A 14,415-nucleotide genomic window follows, 5' to 3' on the forward strand; every position below is an offset into this window, starting at 1 on the left:
GCACCATGGCATTGTGAGCCAAACCAAGTAGACCTACAACACCATGAGCTTGTAGGTCGCAGTGTTGTTTTCGTCGACTAAAACTAAGACGAAAAATGTTCGTCGACTACCTTTTTCCACTGACGAAAACTAAATGGAAACTAAATAAAACCGGCTATTTTCAGCAAGTGTAAAAACAGTCATTACGACGGCATCAAGGCCCGCCAAAACACATTTTAGTCGACTAAATCAACTGTAGATTTTGTCGACTAAAATCTGATGACATTTAGTCGACTAAAACTAGACTTAACACTAAAACATTCCGGGTGACTAAAATGTGACTGAGACTAAATGAAAACTAATGAAGAGATACGATAAAAACAAAAATCTAAATTTGCTGCCAAAAACAACACAGCTATTTTGTGCATGTAGGTAGAAGACCGTTGTGCATCAAAGTATGAACCGAGCTTAACCTTCCCTCTGTGGTTCGGAATATAGGTCTGCTGACAGACATCAGCTGCAGGAGGAGAACAGGGCGACTCGTTTCACATTTAGACTCGTTAGTCTGTGACAGAGCAGATGTTTAGTGTGTCACTGCAGGCCCAGTAGTGTATGTGTTTTTATCCCAACTGGATCTCCCAGACACGAGTCAGGGTGCTGGAATACAGAGCTATCACAGGAACGTTGAATGAATCCTGAGACAAACGCACAAACAACACTATCATATAATACCAGAAACAAGCTCCCTTGAAGTTCCAAGCTTTGTCGAAGGATTGTGGTTGTGCTGGACAGAAAGAAAATACTCCGGTGGTAAATGGTAATAGCATCTTCTTAAACATATACAAGCCAGACATTTTAACCAAACAGCAATTCATCTAGCCACTTCTGTGCCAGCCTGTAAATTGCAGCACCAGCAACTTATTGTAGCTGTATCAGGCTGAGTGCATTGACTGCCCCCCTGGCTAGGTGTTATTGCTTCTTAATGCAGTGACAGAGTGAATACTTCTCCTTGAAAACCATCCAAATCTAGGGTATATTCATAAATATTCGCTTAGTTTGTAACCTCAGAGCTAAATTGCAATTGTATTATTCAGTGTCACACTTTCAGGGTTGAAAGCACACTGTATGCTGGCTGCTAACAAGGTGCAACGGATTATATCAACTTTCTCACATATCAAAGTTGGCAAGATAGATCGAGTTTACACTGCACAAGGCTGGAAATCACTAATCTTTTTAGATCACAATACATCATTAACTTTAAAGTTTACTGATAACTTGGGAGTTTGTCTTCCCCGCTTTCTAATATAATAATAAAGTAGTATGCATACCAAGCGCTACCAAGTAAAAAAGTTAATTTCGAGCCCTGGTAAGACCATATCAATCCTTTTCATTACCCACATTTACATTTTCTCTCCTTTAGATGCCATGAAAATGTAATGTATTCAGGGCACGTTCCAATTAATCCATGGTCCAACACACATGTGGCTGTATAAATTGCAAGCAGCAACACATCTACAGTACAAGGTGACAAGTACTTTTTTGAATTGTGTAAACAGATTTGAAATGGACAGAGCACCGGCGGAAACATAAATTGTAGCGAAGAAGGACTGCATTCCCCTTGCACTATATGGTCCAATCACTTGACCCAATCCTTGACCTCATACTGTAGAACAAAGTGCACAGATTGCTTTCAAATCTCACCCTCATTCTCTACATTGCATTGATCAGTTTCTTATTTTCTCATCACCGAAAATAGCCTATTGAAAATGGCCTATTGTTCACAACGCTGCAATATGTTCAGAGTATGTAGGTCTGCTTCTATTCCACACAGACTGATTTGTCCCAAGAATAGGGATGATATAAGGTAGGGTTCATGTGGTTAAAATGCTGACCAATATTTGTGAAATAATTTCAACAGTCTAAAGTCTATATCTAAAAAGAGAAACAGCGATTGTTTAATGTTCCAATCATCTCTTTGGACTCGCTTGTAATAAATAAATCAGTTCTGTTTTTAATCGGACTGATGAACCTACATTTGTAATCGCCAAGAGAATGTGGAAACCAAATTGCCACTATGCTATAACCAGTAGGGAATTTGATTTTGATGGAGGATGCGGGGGGGATACAATACAATACAACCCCCTTGTTATACCCTTGTAGAGTGTCTTGTAACTTAAAATGGCCGTGATTGTATTGTATTGTTAGATGCATGAGAAACCCCTGCCTGGATGAGCTCAGTTTTCTCAGTCATTATATCATCATAAAAATATAATAGGGAAAGGCAACTTAAAATGGAATTGTAGAAGCATCCCCATTGTCACAAAATAATGCATTCCCTATACTGACTGTATCCCTGAGCTGTGTGAAATCTCTGGTCAATGTCGTTTTGATTAGCTTTGTTTGAGGCCCTATAAAGAACACATGATTTAGCACATCTCTCTTCAGATCACTTGTCATCCACTTATCTCCTGAATTCAATTACACAGCCACACAGTGCTGTGTGCTGCCTTAATATGATCAGTGGACCTAGAGAAGTGAGATCTTGCGGTTTAGACCTCCAGGCTTCTGATCTCTAGTCTTCATTAGAGTATTGGTTGCCATAACTTGCCAAGATTAAATATGTTCACATATTTTTTAACTCAACTGACAGGGCCACAGTAAATCTAATTCCATCTTGATCCATTCACAGATGGTCAGAATTCAGATTAATCGAAGCGAAACGTGTCGGCTTTATGTGCACGGCCGGCAATCTTCTTAAGAACATTTCAGTTGTTGTTTTAACAATGCTTTAGATAACATCCAATGAAGCCTGAATTGCACAAATATGGGAATCATATAGGATGAGATTCTGATTGAGATGAAAGAAAAGTAAAGGTAATGTCTGTATTTCTCCCAACAGAACAGTTACTGACCCATCTGAAGATCCCATATTCTTTACCAATTAACCATCAAGACACCTTGTTCTGGATATCAGAATTAGGTAATGAACCAAAACGCTTCATGCCAGTTCAAAGACAAACATTTTACTCATTTTAATGACCACTACAAAACATACAAATATTAAAAGATAAAATAAAAAATAAAAACACACCAAAGAATATTTGATCGATATTGTATGAAGACGTGCTCACGCATGTTTTCATCCATGAGTAACTACCTGCATGCATTAGCAGTCAAGACAAATTAAACGCAGGCCCTACTTTCATTTCGTAAGGAAAGACGCTCCATTGTGGACAAAAGGGACATAAGAGGATTATCCATCACGGAGGACTGAGGAGATCCCTTTACTCTAGCTGATTTATGCCACGATTTTTCAAAAATTGCAGATCTACAAGCTTGTAGCGTGGCACGCGCTGAGCTTGTAGATCTGCTATTTTTCAACAGCTAAAGTATAACATAATGCGTAAAACACCAAAAGGGGTTCCCACCCAGAAGGGGTTAAAGGTCAGGACCAGGGACGGCTCCAGGGGAGCCAAATTGACTGACTTCTATGTAAACCATGATTCATTAGCCCCACCTCTAAATAGCCAGCCCCTCCATAGCACCCCCAGTCACAATTGTCTGGAGCCGTCGCTGGTCAGGACTAAGGTTTCAACACTAATGTGTCTTCGCTCCGATGAAGATGCAGTAGCATCAAACCATTTAGTGTGCTCCAGATTTATCTTTGGGTTTCATCTCCCAGAGCCCAAACTCAGAGCCCGCTCAGCCCGGCATGAATAGGTAGCTGGAATTGAGAAGACTGGGCGGCGGTGGCTCAGGGGTAGAGTGGCCGGATGGTAACCGCAAGGTTGCCAGTTTGAATCCCCCAGAGTTAGCGCCGAAGTGTCCTTGAGCAAGAGACTGAACCCCTAATTGCTCCCGATGTGCTGGTTGGTGCCCAAAGTGCCTTGGATAAAGGCGCTATATAAATGCACATTTACCATTTAAGACTATGTCCAATGAATAAGTTAGTAATAAGAAGTATTCTAATCTGTGGTCAACTTTTGTGGACTGTGTAAGCACTTTAAAAAAAAGGGTCCTGATCTATTGCACCTGTTCCAAAAGACCTGCTAAACCATTCTGTACCATTGTTTTTTTAAACCTTTTAATATAGTTCACATTTTTTCTTGTCTCTGTTTGCCGTCCCGTTGAATTAAACAAAGCAGAAAAGAAGAGTGAATGTTGGCCTGTTTGTTCTCACCCACCCACAGACTGTTGTTTCATTGCTCCACATGCATCATTACTGCAACTCCCAGAAGAACCCATTAGGAACCATAATCAATGCATGATCGCATACGGTAAACACATTCTAGGTTAGATACTGAAGGAAGCATTGCAAACGCAGTAGTCTCTTTGGAATACAGTGTTAAAATCTTAAATAACCACCATCAAACGAGATATACAGTACTGTATAAAGAATGATGCAGTCATTTTCAACAGATTAGGCTGACAGATGAATATTTCACCTGTCCCCATCTAACCCGTCACATTGGCACAGCTCCACAAGTACTACACGAGGCATAAAATGAATCCCCGAGGGACAATTTGACCAACTGCTCTATGTTTGCATCAGCAAATGCAGCTTATATCGGACAATTGCCGTGTTCATGGTGCACAGAAAATCTGTAAGTCTCAGGAGTTCCTCCATGGGAACAAACTGTAGGACCTGCCCTTGACACTCAGACGATTTATTGTCCGCATCCTCCTCTCTCGCCAATCGACCCATGCGGTCGTGAAGGTCAGTGAGCCAGGGGAGCAGCTGGGCAGAGACTTCAGGACAGAAGCCCACACACACTAGCACCGCTCCAACCACTCCGACCGGGGGCGGACAGACGAACGTGACCGTGCGGAAAGACAGATGCAGACAGAGGACGATCGCTGCAGTGACACGGGTGAGGGCGGAGGCCACGGGCAGCAGGAGGGCGTCCCCTGGGCCAAGGTTCTGCAGGGAATACAGAACACAACCCAGCAGCTCTTTCTGGTACCGTGGATCGCCATCATGCAGCGTGACTCGGCTAGTCACGGGGAAGGAGGGCTCTGCGCAAACCTTTAGAACTAAACCTCCCATTTGAGCGCCACACGGCCCCCACACGGACCCACTTCCAAAGATCAGACACTGTCTCTTTACATTCTCATCATCAGGGCTGGATGCTGATGAACCACAGAGTCCTGCCACCTCTGCTAGGATAGAAGTGGCACAAACTACTTGGCAAGAGTCACAGGGAGCCGATAACAGAGTCGATACGACTTCAGAACCCCGAGCCGTCTGCAACAGAGCTTCGTTTAGGTGGCTCAACAGGCCTCCTTCACAGAACGGAGAGTTCCTGACCGTGGTCAGGCTGACCCCGGTGATAATGTACCAGGAGCGCACGTGGCAATTTGCCAGCGGTCCTTCCAGTACACAGCCATTCCAACTGTCCTCTGCGCAGTGTCCCCGTATCCAGGAGGCAAGACAACCCCCAGGCAAGACAATGCGTTCCCTCCAGCTCAGGGTAAGCGTTACCCTCCGCTCATTGAAGGTGCCAAGTTGCTTCCTCTGGTCCAGCGGTCGCCCTCCTGTGACACTGCAGCAGGCTGGATTTACAGTGTTACGAGACAGCCAACGGGCTCGTGGCAGGTGACTCACCTAAACATGGAGAAGGACACCTGATCACTCACAACTCACTTAACAGAGTTATAATATCTGATACGGATCATTATGCATTAGTGCATTCATTGTCTGGCTCACACATGGGCAACTGGCAGCCCGGGGGCCACATGCGGCCCCCACCATCACTTAATGCGGCCTGCAGGTTAATATCAGAATACTGATATGTTATTGATTTCAGCTGTTACAATGCCAAACATGCAAACATGACCCGCTTTAATTACTTGACCCGCTTTAATTACTTGTCTTACAGTCTATATTAGTAGCTTAATGACTAGTATTAAAATGTTAGTCTTTTTTTGTGTCCAATACATTTGGATTTGGTTCGCAAAGTTAACATAACTATAACTAAATGCATTTGAAATTAAATAAAAATGTTATTTTCAGGATTGCAATGCAAAAATGGCAAGAAATAATTCACGATTTCAATTCAAAGAATAGCAAAAATAGCTGATCTACAAGCTCAAAACACGTCGCAGTGCAATGCGTTTTGAGCTTGTAGCTCGGCTATTTTTGCTACGACAATATGCAATGTGGCCCTCTGGAGTGAGTGTGGATATATAGTGGCCCTCTCCATCGTCAAAGTTGCTCACCCCTCAAATTATATAGAATTAGGAAGGTGTGCTCAGCAGAGGGCAAATCATCAGGAGCAATGCCCTAATAATAACACTTGTACTTTGTGCTTCAGTATGTTGACAAGCTTTAGGGAGATGCTGATTTTCATTTCTACAGTGCCAAAACTACTAGTAACTGGTGTACTGACCATGGTATTACTGTGCTTAACTGACCAGCCAACTGGCCTGACCTGAACCGCACAGAGAATCTAGGTTGTATTGTCAAGAGGAAGGTGTGAGACATAAGACTCAACAATACAAATTAATTTACGGCCGTTATCAAAGCAAACCTGGGCTTCCATAATAACACCTCAGTGACAAAGGCTGATCACCTCCATGCCACGCCCCATTGATGAAATAATTTGTTCAAAAGTAGCCCAGACCAAGTATTGACTGCATACATTGATATGCTTTTCAGATGTCCAACATTTCTCGATTAAAACAAATATATATATTTTTAGTGGTCTCCTTAGTGGATTGTTAGATTTTAATGAGCCATAATCAATGATCAAGATGAAAACAAAACTGTTTTAAATACTTTATACGCAATGAATTGAGAATTTATGAAAGTTTCACTTTTTGAATTATATTACGGAATAATTCACATTTTTTGAGAAGGAGCTATGGTATACGCAGGTTAGTCTACAACAGGGGTCACTTTTTGAAACAAAGTGCCATGTTTTTAGTTTCTGGATAGTCAGTGTGTCACTTTAATGACACCACTCCACACCACAATTCCAACATGTTTTGATTGTCCACGAATATAACCTTTTCCCTTGTTAAATATTCTTTCACATTGTTATAATGACCATCAGACTCAGAGCATAGGCCTCCTATCTCCCTCCCCCAGTCAGAGTTCAGAGTTTTAATGAATGTAGAATGAGGTGCAGGATGTAATTTACATACAAATATAAGTGAATTCATTTATTTGACTACATTTTTTTTTATTGTTTATTTACCGGTAATTGTTTTATCTTTTTTATTCCAGTGTGCCAGTGATCACCCTCCTTTGTGCCAAGGTTGGCACCAGTGCCAAAGGTTGCCTACTCCTGGACTACACCACCTTCCACTAAGTATTCAAAACGAGCCACAACTTAATCCATTTAGACCCATTTAGAGGCCGATTTAACAGTTTTCTGATAAACCCATGATTCTATGTCAGTTGTGCTCAACCTTTTTCATGTCAAGAACCCCCAGAATTATCTGTATTTGACCGCCGACCCCCATCTGAAAATATGTTGTTCCAGGGACCCCCCCAGAAGCAAAGATTTGAGTTGAATTTTTTTGAAAGATTTTTCAAAAATAGCAGAGATGTAGATCTGCTATTTTAGTGCTTAAAACACCAAAAGGGGTTCCTGCGCAGAATGGGTTAAGTATGTGTGCATGCACGCATCACAGGATGTTAAATCGCAAGCTGGTGTTAATCAGAACGGGGCTCGCATGGCTCTCCCTCCCTCGCTCTTCATCTCTGTGTGCGTGCCAGTCTAAGCACTGGGTGGATGAACAATAACAAAACATTATGTTGTGTGGATTATGAATCATAATGAAGCAGGTGCATGCGTTAGGCGAGACATACCAACAGTCCTACAGTCATGAGTCCCGAAACGGCCTAAACTAACCCTAACCGCACGCCGAAGCCACGGGTGATTTGTAATCGGCCACGAGTTAGTTGTAACTGGCCACGCATGTCGGGACTTGGGAGCGACTGTGTTGTCGGACTCATGACTGTAGGACTGTTGTCTAGCACTAACCAACATATGCACCCCAATGAATCACTTGCATCCCTACCTGAAGGCGCTGCAGATATTCCTGTGCCGTGTAATCCCTGATGATGTCAAGGCGCTGCCTCTGCTGCACACTCATACCATCAAACAGACACAGGTTCTCGTTAATCGTCTCCACTTGCAGCCTGTGGAAATAGGAGCACACCTGCTCATGTTGCTCCAGAAACGATGGTGGGAGGAGGGCATTTGGGAAGAGCGCTTCGCGGTTAGCCAGGGACGGTCCGTAGTTCCGAATCAGCTTGGAGAGCAACGGCCTCACGGCTTCTTTGCCGTCGTAGTGCAAGCACACGACATAGACTTCAGAGTTCCCAGCCTTGCTCGTGGCCGGCTTGAAGACGTTGACAGTGCGGAAACAACAGTTCAACAGGTAGATTAGGCAAATGGAGGAATGCTCATACAGGGTGAACATCTTAAGTACAAAGGAGCCACCGGGGCTTAGGAGCAGCAGTGCTGCTGTAGCCTCACAGTACTGCAGCGAGGCCACTAGAGCCTCCTGTTCGTCGGGATTCTCCTGACAGTCAAAACTCCCATCTGCCGTCACGACGTCAACACTGTGCATGTTACTGACAAATGTCTGCAGCTCAAGCAGATGCTTCTGGTTCATGACGTTGCCAGTGTTATCCGAGCCAAAGAACCACCACGGCAGCGTGTTGGCGATGAGCCGGTCGTCCACGATGGTCGTGTTGCCGGCGTTGCCCTCATGGTAAGGGTTAAGCGTGTTGGCGGCCCAGCTCCAGTCGCAGTAACGCGTGCGCTCACTGGTTTTGACGTAGTGGTTCAGAGCGGTGATGAAGGCCCCCGGAGCTTCACACAGATGCACAGTGTTCAGCTCTCCGTCCTGCAGCGCCTCCGCTGGAAGGAGGTCAAAGGTGCCCAGGATCTCATAGAACTTACACCAGGCCTGAGTGCAGATCTCAGCGTTGGCAGCAGAGCGTACGGCGGCGATGACCTTCCCCGCACGGTTGGTGGAGTTGGTATGCTGATGCCAGGTCTCCAGAATCTTGTCGCTAAGTCGGTTCTTCACAGCATTAAGGGATTCTTTTAGGGCCTGCAGGCAAGGGCTTTCCTGCGGGAGACATCTAAGAGAATCATTCGGATCGGGAATAGACCATGATTCCCCAGTCGACGGTTTGGTGTAGGTTTTAAGCTTGTTGAAAAGTTCTCCAACCTCGGACACAATTTCAGGGTCACAGGCTGTTATATCACCACTAGATCGCTGCCTACCTCCTTTCCTTCTTGGTCCATGGCTTCTACTCATCTTCCCCATTGAAGAACCTACAAACAACAGGCAGAGGATAAACAGAATTAATAAGAGTATTAAAGACAGACAGAACAAACTTCATTATGAGTCGTGTTCTGTAATATATTGGGTCCTGGGTTCTGTAATATGTTCTGTAATTAGGGATGTGCCGATGAGACAATTTGGCCAATATTGATATCAGATATAATTAATTGCCAATATGGCCGATAACCGATATAACTGATTTAAAAAATATAATTATTTTGGCCATTCTGAAAAAGGCTGAATTTGGAAAAAGCATATTCCAAAACTAGGGATGCACAGTTATTGAAATGTTGGCTCATATCCCAACATAAACAGCTTGATATAATCATCACAAAAGGCTTTTTCAGGCTTTTTTAAATGTATTTTTATAATTGAAAAAAAAGGAATTGATGGCATTGTGACTACGAGCTGTGGCCTCTTTCCTTTCTCAGTCAACATAATTATAATAAAATTAAATATCTGCTAAATCCGATATATTATTTTACCGATACCGATTACCGATTAATTGGTTTAAGGCCAATATCGGCCGATACCGATGTGTTTGCCGATTAATCTCCCATCACTATCTGTAATATATTGGGTTCTGTAATATACTGGGTCCTGACGGTATGGACAACAAAAACTGTGGCTCCACCATCCGTCCCAAGTGTGCAACCAGTTGATGAAACTGACCCACTGTACTGTGCTTTACACAGTTAACATTAACCGTCAGGCCTGCCTTACAGTATGTGGTACTACTGTATATGTATATTATGGTGGAGGAGCAAATTCACACTAATATTTACAGACTCTTGCCGGGCCTGCCCCATACACTGCATCATGTGCATGAGTGGTGGTGGTGGATTTCCATTGAAGCTCAGTGTTGTGAGGTGCCTCGGGGGCACGCTCTAAAGACTACCAATACAAATGTCCAAGCTAATTGAGTGGCATTAACCATATAAACCCAAGCATCTCTATTCTGGGGGGGGGGGGGGGGGGGGGGGGGCATTAGCCAAAAATAGCTACAAGCTCACAATGCATCATGACACGTTGTAAGCTTGACAAATATGGTCAACGACATAGATTAGGGTAGTTACAATTTATTACACAAATTGGGCCCTTGCAATTATTCAAAACTACATGACCAACTCAAATTAATACTCAATGGCAAAACAGTATTCTGCAATGTTATAGCCAACACGTGGGTTTAAAGCATATGGGGAAATACATAGCATAGAAATTCACTATGCATAATGCTATAGGCCTATAGCTAGACCCTACGGACGCTCCGTTCAGGCCGATCTGCGCTCCGCTTAAGCGTCGGTGAGATGTTTCAAAGATGCATAAAAGTGCTGTAGGAGACAACGGAAATGTGGGAGAAATTTCATTTGGCGCAGATGCCGTTAACCCTTTTACTGCTGCCATTTATTGAGAAATTAGGACCTAATTCATGCCAGCATTTTTTTAATTTGAGCTCTTATTTTGAAAAGCCACATTTTGCCTCAACCGGAAGTGAGCTTATCCCTGCCAGCTTTACGTTGCCAAGACAACCTTTGTTTACATGATCGAATCATGCCGGTACATTTTAGCACTCCACAACGTCGGCTCGTGCCGTCAAAGAAACGCTGTTTTGACCAAAAATGCCATCTGGGACAAGGAATAGGAGATACAGGCGATTGAAAGAAACGGATAGAATGGATTCTTATGGCGACGGTGAATTAATATGAACGATCCACTGCAGTGCTAACAACACTGCTAGCTAACCGGCTAACGTGAGTAGCATTATGGCTTGATCAATCATAAGCACTATAAAAGAGCAATTGCCGAAGGGCTTCGGCAATGGCAGCAAGCGTTAATATCAAATTAATGCTTCAATTGCCGAAGGGCTTCGGCAATGGCAGGAAGACGGTTAAGTATTTCTTTTTCCAGTTTTGGCTGCTCTGAAATTCTCTCTTCCTTCCTTCCTTGTCTTCCCATTGTACCGCCTCCCGCACCGAGACTGGCTAGCTGCGCGTCCCTACGTTCCTGCCTCTGATCTGCTCTGTGGCAGCTAGCCAGTCTCGGTGTGGGAGTCTCGGTGCGGGAGGCGGTACAATGGGAAGTCAAGGAAGGAAGGAAGAGAAAATTTCAGAGCAGCCAAAACTGAAAAAAAAGAGATTAAAAATACTTAACGGCATCTGCGCCAAACGAAAATTCTCCCACGTTTCCGTTGTCTCCTACAGCAGTTTTATGCATCTTTGAAACATCTCAACGACACTTAAGCGGAGTGCAGATCGGCCTGAACGGAGCGTATGTACAGCTGCGTTCTATTAAGTGCTTACGAACTGCAGAGGGACCCTACAGGGAAGCGATGAAAAGAGCTAAACCGAGGGGGTGCCGAGAGGGGCTAGCCTATAGCCTTCTCTTTCGTGCCAATTACTTTTAATTGATCCCACACTGACCAAGGGGTAACAAATACAACATAGGGCGCGTTCGGAAACGCGCACCGGGAATGTGGTCAGTTTGTTGAGTGTGGTGGGCGGTGACGTCACAGAGTGCGTTCAGTGTGCCTTATTTCCGAACGACCACAGCTGTGACGCATTCACACGAATCACACCGGACAACCCCAGCTTCAGGGTAGGGTCACTCAGTGCGTGCACTCGGCACACCCGGTGTGCAGCGCACTGAATAAACGAACGACAAGAGAGCACACCAGTGCGTTCAGGGCGCATTTCCGAACGCGCCCAAGATCTTTGAATTTACTTATTTCAATAGCTTAGGATGTTTGTTTATTTTGTTGTGAAATACATAATAATTAACAGAATAATAATTTACAGAATGTACTTTTTTTTTTTTTTTTACTGCCAGTTTCAACTGTCTTATAATGAATAGCCTACTACTACTACTACTACTGTGTGCGTTTTGTGTTTGGTTTAATGTTTGTGTTTAGTTAAACAAACATTAAACTGTTTTTGTTTTACATCATCATAGCAACATGAGTTAGAGATGTTATGAGCTACTTTCTGTCAAGACATCCTTTGCAAATGATTATTTTTTTGGAAGCACTCGTCGTACGTCACTGAACGGACCTGCATTCCACCTGTTTCGAAATTGCACATAAAGCAGGAGGCAGCAGCGCGACCCGTTAACAAAAAAGAGTGCTTCCAAACTGCAACACTTAGAAAAAGAATCACTTGCAGAGGATGTCTTGACAGAAAGTATCTCATAACATCTCTACGGTGGATTTTTATGAAAAACAAGCTCGGCAGATTGAAAGAGGATAATTCAAGCTTGGACTGCAGCTGCAATGTTGGTGAGTTTAACGTCGTTTAAGACAAGCAGATCACAAACCAAAAATGATGAATAGGAAGTGGATGGAGCTTGTTGCAACTCTAGATTCAACCCATTGTAAAATAATCTAGAGTTGCAAATTGCGGCTATGGCCTAGGTAGTAAAAAGATACTCCTGTGGAAAGGCTATATTATATTACTTATATTGACCCTATAAACAATTTTGTATTATTTAGTATATGTATAGGTTTTGCCCCCTCAAATGGTACCTCGTCAGATAATCCCCACATATCCTACAACAACTTCTGTGAACAGACTTCACTGTAGTAGCTTTTCATAAATTATATTTGTACTTAGGCTGTCTGCTGTCATGAAAGTTTATAGTTAGAGAAATTCAAAATCCAGCCGTCTGCTGTCCAGCCTCTCCCACCCCTCACTGGTGAAAATTCTGGGAGGAAAACAGAAACGGGGTGAGTCTTCTTGTATTCGGTAGTAGCCTAATGTAACCGGTCATCCCGTGTCTTTCTAGTTTCTAGTTGTCGTTTAACGCGTGGCCATAAATAACATAACATTCATAGCGTTCTGAACGTTGTACAGGCAGCGACTCCATGTATTCATTCTTTTAGCGGTGTCTCATTTCACCATCCTAACGACAGACATGTTATCCTAACTTTGAACAACATTTAGCAACAGTAATGTAGAGGGAGGAGAACTAAACTCACCGAGAGAAACCAGGAAGGAAGTTGGAACCATGATGCTGTCACGTGATGTGAGTCGCGTGCGCAACAACTGCGCATGCCCGTAGTGTGATTTTTTTAAGGAGCCCCCTCTTTGTTTGTGCTTTAGTGTTTATTTAACGGGGTGTGTGTGTGTGTGTGTGTGTGTGTGTGTGTGTGTGTGTGTGTGTGTGTGTGTGTGTGTGTGTGTGTGTGTGTGTGTGTGTGTGTGTGTGTGTGTGTGAGACACTGTGTGTGTGTGTGTGTGAGACACTGTGTGTGTGTGTGTGTGTGTGTGTGTGTGTGTGTGTGTGTGTGTGTGTGTGTGTGTGTGTGTGTGTGTGTGCGTGTGCGTGCGTGCGTGCGTGCGTTACGTGTGCTTTACAGTGCCAAGATAAAATAAAACATCCATAGGGATCAACAACAATCAATTAAAATTCATAGATAACATTTAAAAAAAAATCACCCCCATGTGAAGTGAGGGGCGCTCTTAAATACATCATCGGTAGCCAGGGCACCACTCCACACGTCCCAAACTCTTCTCCCTTCTGGCTCCAAAACTATGGAATGCACTTAGCTTCTTAGCGTGCGTATGATTCATGATGACTATTTTTATGTAGCCTACAGTATATGATGTATTAATTACCATGTTTTTGTTCTTGCTTAATGTATCATCATCATTTCTCAACCACGGTCGAGATCATGGATTTCACAATGCCACGCCAGACTTCCATCCCCAGTTCCTGCTTACTGATGCATGTGTCCCTATATAGCGATGACATCAGGGAACGACAGTTTTCTACCTCAGGTCTGCTTTGAGGCAGGACTCCAGAGAAGAAGGGAAGATATAACCTCTTGATCAGCTCTGTACCAGTGGCCAGAAAACTGTGTTCTTCTGGATCGGACTAGTGAAGAAACACGGGGAAGGTTGCCGTATATCAGAGAAGTCAATGGGTGGCTCTTCCAAGAGAGATTTTGCGCTCTCATTAGAAGGTGGGTGTAAGTGCCATCCAGCCGTTTCTCTAAGTTCTGTGAAAGTGTCCATGTCTCTGAGCCATAGAGTAGAATCGGCTCGACGGTTGTCCTAAATATTTTGACTTTGAACCTTACTAAGCTACGCTGACCGCGTCCCTGCTACTGAAAGTGGCTCTGGATTAAGAGCG

The 14,415-nt window shown here is 43.6% G+C and overlaps 2 protein-coding genes across 2 annotated transcripts in view; both read right to left on the minus strand.

Moving 5' to 3' along the window:
* The window catches only part of LOC310854870 (calretinin-like), a 44,752-nt gene extending 36,633 nt beyond the window's left edge, over window positions 1-8,119 (minus strand). Inside the window, exon 1 of the mRNA XM_083759597.1 lies at window positions 8,008-8,119. The gene's annotated coding sequence lies outside the window, so the exon portion shown is untranslated. The remainder of the gene's footprint in view (window positions 1-8,007) is intronic.
* On the minus strand, window positions 4,517-9,248 carry cmtr2 (cap methyltransferase 2; the record flags this gene model as incomplete). Its single annotated transcript, XM_083759388.1, has 3 exons — window positions 4,517-5,584; window positions 8,008-9,069; window positions 9,228-9,248. The coding sequence occupies 3 exons, from the start codon at window positions 9,246-9,248 to the stop codon at window positions 4,517-4,519; spliced, it is 2,151 nt and encodes a 716-aa protein (XP_083615514.1).
* Between the last annotated feature and the right edge of the window lie 5,167 nt (window positions 9,249-14,415).

This window comes from Protomyctophum parallelum (assembly GCF_964188405.1).
Source record: "Protomyctophum parallelum genome assembly, chromosome: 2".
NCBI classification, from domain to species: domain Eukaryota; kingdom Metazoa; phylum Chordata; class Actinopteri; order Myctophiformes; family Myctophidae; genus Protomyctophum; species Protomyctophum parallelum.